This window comes from Lathyrus oleraceus, chromosome 3, assembly GCF_024323335.1.
Source record: "Lathyrus oleraceus cultivar Zhongwan6 chromosome 3, CAAS_Psat_ZW6_1.0, whole genome shotgun sequence".
In the NCBI taxonomy this organism is placed as follows: Eukaryota; Viridiplantae; Streptophyta; class Magnoliopsida; order Fabales; family Fabaceae; genus Lathyrus; species Lathyrus oleraceus.
The window spans coordinates 244,566,145-244,574,748 of NC_066581.1; the positions used below are offsets into that span (position 1 = coordinate 244,566,145).

General features: G+C 34.1%; 2 protein-coding genes across 2 annotated transcripts; one reads left to right on the top strand and one right to left on the bottom strand.

The window, feature by feature from the left end:
- The first annotated feature begins 769 nt into the window (after nucleotides 1–769).
- On the top strand, nucleotides 770–4,496 carry LOC127126630 (cation/H(+) antiporter 15). The gene is made up of 4 exons (XM_051055589.1): nucleotides 770–1,437; nucleotides 1,546–2,562; nucleotides 2,768–3,022; nucleotides 3,295–4,496. The coding sequence occupies exons 1-4, from the start codon at nucleotides 1,210–1,212 to the stop codon at nucleotides 4,321–4,323; spliced, it is 2,529 nt and encodes an 842-aa protein (XP_050911546.1). The 5' UTR covers nucleotides 770–1,209; the 3' UTR covers nucleotides 4,324–4,496.
- Nucleotides 4,497–4,614: 118 nt separating this feature from the next.
- LOC127126629 (protein PXR1) lies at nucleotides 4,615–5,924 on the bottom strand. Its single transcript, XM_051055587.1, has 2 exons — nucleotides 5,745–5,924; nucleotides 4,615–5,443 (listed from the first exon to the last, which is right to left on the bottom strand). Exon 2 carries the CDS (start codon nucleotides 5,439–5,441, stop codon nucleotides 4,743–4,745), a length of 699 nt encoding a protein of 232 aa, XP_050911544.1. The 5' UTR covers nucleotides 5,442–5,443; nucleotides 5,745–5,924; the 3' UTR covers nucleotides 4,615–4,742.
- Between the last annotated feature and the right edge of the window lie 2,680 nt (nucleotides 5,925–8,604).

Below are 8,604 nucleotides of genomic sequence, written 5' to 3' on the forward strand. Positions count from 1 at the left end.
TTTACTTTTTTTACATTTTTCTTTTCTCTTGATAAGCTACTTTGATCGGTTTATGAATGTGCATAAATGCAATCGCTTTGAAAAATCGTGAAATAGAAGGGAAGAATAATCTATTAAACACAATAGAAAATCAATTCTATAATTTTATAGTGAACAATATGATATTTTTGAATTTAATTGGGTAAAGGTACTTCAAACTAATTAAATAATATAATTTTATGTGACATCACTTTTTTATAAGTTTATTTTAAAATAAATTAAAATTTTAAAACAATCTGTATTAAATGTATTAATACTCAATTTAAATTCATGAGTATTAAAGAATTTAATTGATTTATTAAACACAATAGAAAATCTAACATGGAGACAACAGCATAAATAAATAAAATTTAGGGAGGGTGGTAATTATTTAATTTTTTTTTAAATGATGGTAACTATATCTTTTTATGTTGTAGGTAAGAGACTTTATTTAAACTAAAAACTTAAAAATTCGATTGATACTCAAATAAACTATTTCAAAATTATGAATTCACCATTAAAACTCAGTTACACATTAAAAATAATAAAGTATATAAAGAAATTTCACTCCTTTTTATCCTATTAATCAAACAATACAATGAAATAAATAAAATTAAAAGTATGTAAAGGAATCAATACAAATGGTTAACTTAAAATTAGAAGTAAAAAAACTAGACCAAAATATTGTTTTGTGATTATATATTGTTCTCTTATAGATTCATCCCCTCCTCTTGGTTGTATGAATGGGAGTCTAAAAGAATAATATATTTATTATTTCTGATTCATAGCAAATACATTTAAAAACAAAAGAAGCATTGACCCATGATATGTTAATAGGAGAGGATATAGATGTAAACCTTAATTAGAATAAGAACACAAATATGATTTCTCTAAAATTAAGAAAACAAAACCGTATCTTAACCACCATGCTACAACATTGACCTGGAACATGCCTGCACTGCACCCCTTGGGGTTTCTTTACACATCTTGTCTTTTCTTATGTTTTTCAAAACCCCTTTTTGTTCAACCTTTGATAATTCTCCTTGTGAATAGAATTAAAAAAAAAGTTATTTCTTTCATGGGTGTGATTTCAAATAATTTCTCAAATTGCAGTTGCAGTTTTGCATCATCACATACAAAGGTTATGCAATTTGCATATCTAAATTAAATAATTGAATCGAATTGGAATTAATGAGTTCCTCAAACGTTACATATTCCATTATCACAAACACCGACCAAACAACCCAGGTTTGTTTCAATAAGATTACATCACACAGTTCCTCGCTTTGGATTGATAATGCTTTAGAACAAATACTACCTGCATTTGTTCTTCAATTTGCTCTTACAAGTGCACTCAATCGCGCTCTCGTCTTCCTCGCTGAATCATGCAATGTACCTCGTATTGTTCCCAACATTTTTGTAAGTACATTAACATTTGATCAATGTTGTCGTGTGTTCTATAGATCTTTATACATTTTCTGTTTGTAAAAATGTGTCAACTAACAACTTTTGTGGATGTTTTGCTAGACTGGTTTTTTATTTGGTCCATCAGCTTTGGGAAAATGGAAATATTTCTTCGACAGCATATTCCCTTACAACAATATGTTACCATTAGAGACAATGGGAGCATTAACACTTGTTTACTATGCGTTCTTGCTTGGCTTGGAACTCGACTTGAAACCAATTACAAGATTTTACTATAATAAGAAAGCAATTGTTGTTGCACTTGCTGGCTTAGTCTTCTCTTTACCAGTTGGTATTGGTTTATACTACCTTCTTATAACCGATATGGGTCGCAAATCGTTGTCGCGTTTAGATAGTGATAAAAACATGAGAGGTGCAATATTTTGGGGGCTAATACTTTCTTGTAGCAGTGAGTTTCCTGAGGTTGCTAAAATCCTTTCAGATTTGAAGCTTTTGCTGACAGAGAATGGACAATTGACGTTAACTTCTTCGTTGATTAATGACTTGTTCTCTTGGACACTACTTTTGCTGGTTCTAACACAATTGTATTATGCTTCCTTGTTGTCACTATTTGTCATCCTCGTACTTGTGTTGGTGTGTTTTTATGTGATTCATCCTCTAGCTAAATGGCTTGTTAAAAAATTTGGAAATGGTGATCGCGAGTTTGTTGAGACAGAAGTTGTGTTTCTTCTTCACGTGGTTTTGTTTATTGGATTAGTCTTTGATGGGTTAGGTGCACATTCGGTCACAGGTGCTTTCTTTTTAGGAGTTATTATCCCGAAGGGTTCGCTTAACAATGCTGTTCAAGATAAGGTTTTTGATTTTGTGTCCGTGTTCATGATGCCTCTGTTTTTTCTCATTATTGGGGAGAGAACCAATCTTCAAGATTTGGTTTTGGATACACATTGGATAACAGTTGTTGTTGTTATTGTGTTGGCTTTCTTGGTAAAATTGGTGTCCGTGTTTGCAGTTTCTTGGATATATCAGATGCCACACATGGAAGGGTTAACCCTGGCACTTCTCATGAATACTAAAGGAACAATGCCATTAATCATTTTATACACCGCCATGGATAGACTAGTAAGTTTCCTAACAACATTAACATATACTCTATACACTAATTATATGTTAAAGATTTAAGGTTGATTAGCACATTAAGACATTAAAATGCTACCAAACTACAGCTTAATACACATTTTCATCTCATTCTTTATTACCTTGTGAAACTTCCAAATTTTAGCCGTTAATATAAGTGTATATGCATATATATATACTTGTTATGTAGGAATTGGAGAGCCAACCATTTGTGGTGATGTTGTTGGCATGTTGGTTAATGACAGCTATTTCTGGTCCTGTATTAGCTATGATCACAAAAAGCCTTAATACAGGCAAGGTTCTGGGAAGTCAAAGGAAGACTATGCAAGGCACGCGACCAGACTCATCACTTAGAGTGTTGGCTTGTGTCCACTCAAAACACGATGCCGATGCTATCATCGACCTTCTCAAAGCATCAAGTCCGTCCGTTAGGTCCCCTATTCAGGTATGAGGATGTTCTTTCCAATAGTTTTCGTATAATTTTTTTAATGGTACGGAGTTTGTACTATTTAGCAACTCTTCTAATGCTACAGAAAAGTTTTATGCATAGAATGAAATCATATTTTATCAGTGTTATGCTGTGATATTACTTTCTAACATATATTCAAAAATATCTACATGATAGATACAATTTGTTTGAATTTCTTTGTTAAATTTGTATTTGTGATGTGACATTCACGTGAATGATACAAGATTTAAATATAATTTCAAATTCAGGTGTTGGCAGTGGAGTTGATCAAGATGACAAACCGACCAACTTCATCACTAATCATAAAAGATGCTAGGAAGCCATCATTTCGCTCAAATTCAAGCAAGGTAGAAAGCTTAAAGCAAGACAATGGGGACAACCTTGGTAGCTTCGACAACCTCAGTCAAGCCATCTTTGCTGACAAACTCAGAGTTGTCTCCCAATATAGCTCCATGCACAAAGATATCATAAACCTGTGCACCCGCAGACATGTAAACCTCATTGTAACCACTCTCTACAGACAACCGACCTACGACGGATTAGGCGCTGGCACCGCCACCGCTAGAGCCACTAACATAATCAACAGAGACCATGCAAACAGAGATGAGAAGAAAATAGTGTTGGAGAATCTAATAAAAGATGCACCGTGTTGTTTAGCTGTTTTTGTCGACCGTGGTTTCGGCGGTGATGAGAATCGTTCTAAAGAGAAGAGAATAGCAATGTTCTACATTGGTGGTGTTGATGACCGTGAAGCACTTTCTTATGCTTGGAGAATGAGCAGGAACATGGAGGTTCAGTTAACAGTGGTTAGGCTTGTTTGGGACAATCCTGAAGATGGGTTTGATGAAGTGGACAGAGAATATTTAAAAGCTTTTGCACATCAAACAATGGATACACCAACTGTGAGGTATCTGGAGAAAATGGTGAAAAACGAGAAGGAAACTGTTAGGCTTTTAAATAGGATAGGGAATAAAGGATTTGATTTGTATATTATCGGGAGAGGACATGGGAGGAAGATGTCATTGGCACAAACAGTTGATCCTGTTTTGGATGAGCCTGTTTTGGGTCCTCTTGGGGATACTTTGTCTGATTTGAACTCTGCTTCTAAAACATCTATCTTGATATTTCAAAGAGATGCTGAAGTTCAGTGTGGTGGCGATGGTTTGGGGAAACATGATGTTTCTGCGATGCCTGTGCAGTTCTTTGATGGTGTTGTGAATATACAACAGGAGATGTTTCATCCACCAACAACATTAGGTCACAATATTGATGTATAAAGATCATTTGAGATCAATGGTGGAAACATTGTCATTGGGACATATGTAAATGGCTAGAGGGTAGTGTTGTGTGAATTGATACATGACTACTGAAAATCTGACTTGTACATATTTCTTGTTTCCTTGAAGAAATCTCTTAGGTAGAGTATGGAAAGTGAAATTATAAGCTTGAATTTTGAGATATCAAGTAAAGTAGCCTTTGTTTTTCCAAAATGGCATGACAATAAAGTTGTGTTTTGAAGTGTTAAAATCATAATAAATAATGTTAATTATTAAGAGAAACCAATGGCATATCAGTAGAAGAAAACAGGTTTATTACACAAAACAAAACCTCTCACCAAGTGCAAATGTAATGCATGATAGTATATGATTACAGTATATGACCCTCCATGGTAGTATATGATATTCTGAATTTCATACTATATCTCTCCCTTGTCCTTCACGTTAATTCCATGACCTCCATTTTCAGCTTCTTTAATCTGCCTCTCTATATCTGCCTTCTTTTCCAAGAGTGCTTCTATTTTTCCATTCAATTTTTCAAGCTTTTGTTTCAGCGCGCCAACATCATTGGTCTTTTCCTTTCCAGAAACTTTTTTCTTCTTCTCCTTCTCTCCCTTATCTTTTTTCTTCTTCTCTTTAACTTCTTTCTTGTCATCTTCTTCTATATCAATATCCCTTATAGATACTTCACCCTCTTCTTTCTCATTTTTATCCTTCTTTTTCTCTTTCTTGTCCTTATTCTTCTTTTTCTTATCTCCATCACCCTCCTCACCCTCTTCATTCTTCTCCTTCTTTTCTTCACCATCCTTGTCTCCATCTTCTTTTCCCTTCTTTTCCTTTTTCTTTTTCTCCTTATCCTTATTTCCATCACCATCTTCTTTATCCTTAACCTTCTCTACATCAGTTTTCTCATCTTTTCCCTTTTTCTTCTTCTCCTTCCCCTCTGCATCAGTTTTATCCTTCTTTTTCTTTTTCTTCTCATCATCCCCACCTTCATCATTATGTTTCTTCTCTCCCTTACATTTTGTACTCTCCAAATCCTTTTCTATCTCAACCTTCTCTTCCTTTACATCAACCGGTGTTTTATCCTCAACCTTGATTTGAATGGAGTCTTCCATATCTGTACCAATGTAAGCAAAAACTAGTTAAAACCAGTTATCCAGTTGAACTGAACCGTTTAAAACTAGAATATCTAACAAATGAATTTCCAGAATAAGTTTGATTCTGTACTCTAGTTTATCCAATTTTGATGTGTAAATGTATGCATGTAATAATAATACAATAATATAATTATCACATATGAGAGAAACTTGTTAAAGAAAAAACAGATCTGAGACCATAAACAAAGATTCAAACATGTGAAAAATCAATTATACACCTTGAATTTTGCTTAAACCTAAAAAATCTTTAATGAATAGTACCTGTAGTGATTGATTGATTTTTGGGTTTGAAGAAAGTAATGAAGAGGTTGAGAAATGTGTTGGTATGAATTTGTGTAGAAATTGGTATGTGGTGTATTTATAGGATTTTGGAGTGTAGGATATAAGATATTGTGACGTGGCAGCCACCCTCCGATTTACGCGTAGCAACGAAAAGTTGAAGAAGTGGTTTTGATTTCAATGACAAAAGTGATGTCGGTTGGGTTGGGACCAATCTAATCTACCAAACAAACCATCTAGACGGTGCCTGTTTTACTTGCTCCCGTGTTGTGTGCGTGGCTTTTGCCGATATTTTTATTAAATGATCTCTAAATAAGATTTGGGCTAACATTTCCAAGTTTTCGAGGCCCATTAGGAAATCGAGCATTCCTTATCTCATTAAGTAGAATGAAGCGAAGTCCAAAACTAAACAGCAACATTGCCGAGGATCAGTTCAGGGGCAGATCAATTTAGAAGAGAAGGTAAATCATACGCAGAAGCAACAATGAACAAAAGAGAAAATCAAAGTAATACTCATATAAGGATATGGATACCAAAAGTAAAAGAAGGAAAACAAAAGGAAGAAGTAAAGCAGGAAGCTAGAATAGTGATAACAGTGAACGATGAAGAGATGACTTGGGCAAAAAAAGGTTTCACCGGGTTTGTTCGAAATGTCAATCACATACATATGTCACATGATCTTATGGTTGATGAAAGAACTACATCAATAAAGGTAATTCCTTTGATGTAATTCCTTTGGGGAGAGACAAAGTATTTTTAAAGGTCGACGATGATGAAGATCTGAACGAGTTGGTGAAGGAGTCTGAAAGTTTGTTTCAACAATGGTTCAGAATATTGAGAAAATTGGAACCAAGAGCCTTAGGGGGAAAATGATACGCGTGCGTTCGAGTGCTTAGGGTCCCAATACATGTTTGGAGAAAGAATGTGTTCACATCCTTAGTACCAACTTTTGGGACATTAATAGAAATATATCCAGTGACAGAAAGTATGCAAAGATTAGATGTGTCTCGGTTGTTTGTAAGAACATCCATGTTAGAATTCATCAACAAGGTGATAAGAGTAAAGGTTAACAAACTAGATTTTATTATAAGATTAACAGGGGAGTTATTCGACTTCAGAAGTTAAGTAGTAGATTCAAATAGTGAAGGAGGTAATGCTTTAACAAGTTCTTATGAGTCTTTTATCCCTCCGTCAACGACATCAGAGGAAGATGAAGAGAACCTGCATAAGTTAGAAGATAATTATGACATATTAATGAATTCTTTGAAAGGCCAAAGTATTTTAATGTATAAGGGCAAGAGCCTAATGGAAATGCGGATTTGATAGATAAAATGGAACTAGAAAACACAAGAGAAGGAAAAAGTAAAACGAATGTAGAACCAACAATTATAGAAGGAGACAAAGTGCATGAACCTGCATGTGAAGGTGATAATGTGTTAGTGGGAAATGGGGATCAATCAATGGAAGACAATAATTTAAAAAACTCAGACGTAATAAACATGGGGGCGATTCAAAAGGAAGTGGGTCAGGAAAACATCAATACATCACCTACGATTAAGCCCAATAGCCAAAGAAGTGGGTAACAAAAAAAAATTAATGGAAATTTCTTAATGTAACCTATATATTACTTAGGCACCACGTGAAAATCCGAAAATGTCCCTCAGATTTTGAAGATGCATCTCCAAACGCACCTCATGCAACACAACACATTCGTTTTTTAGCCACACCAGATTTTAATGACTTAAATTATTCCGGAAATACATTTCTGAAATGTCTCCGAAAATACATATTTGGAACTCACATAAACTTGTAGTTAAGAGAGTGTGTCATGGGTTTGTGAACTATTTTTTATTTGTAAAACCATGTGAACTGCAAATAACGTCATGTTAATTCAGTTGGCAATAACCACGTGAGCTGCAAACAAGATCATGTTGATTAAAACAAACCAATCTCATGTATCATACACAACTACTTTTTCCTATGGGCTTGTTATGTAGCTTTCCAACATAACATTCCTTTTGTATTATCATGGACTAATTCCATTGTTGTTTTCTCAGTTTACTATAATTATATCTATAAATTGATACCTTTCCCTACTGATGCAGAACCTTATATTGATGTTGAATTGCCTTTTGTAGTCCTTAAATATAATAAAATCCCAGGTATTATACATCCTTTTAATCAATATACATTTTAAAGGAAACATGTCTTAGATATGTTTAAGAACTTGTATAAAGTGTATTGTGTACTAGTGGATGCATATGAAAAGCTAGAGCATGATATAATAAATTATATTTCCCAAAAACCAATCCCAGACATAAGAACTATTGGTACTAGTGTTTTTATGAGTTCCAAAAATGTATTTTAGGAAATGCATTTTCGAAATAATTTAAGTCATTAAAATGCGATGTGACTCAAAAATAAATAAGTTGTGTTGTATGAGGTGCGTCTAGACATGCATTTGCGGAATCTGAGGGTAATTTTCGGATTTTCACGTGATGCCTAAGTAATATATAGGTTGGATTAAGAAATTCCCAAAATTAATACCACAAAGGAAATTATCAATAAAAACGTGAATAACGTCCATGTTGGTAACAGTCACAACGTGGCAAATACAAAAAATGGAAACAGACACGTGTTTAATATCGTGGAGGATTCTTCTTTCATTAAGCAGCAAGATCAGATCATTGAAGTAAAAAGGACACAAGATAGTAATCAGAATAATGACAATGAAAATGAAGAATCAAGGATAGAAGAGAAACAACTTACGACAGGAGAGGTGATTGAGCAGTCATTTTCTTACAAAGAAAGAAGAAGACAAAGGCGAGAAATCACGAAGGAA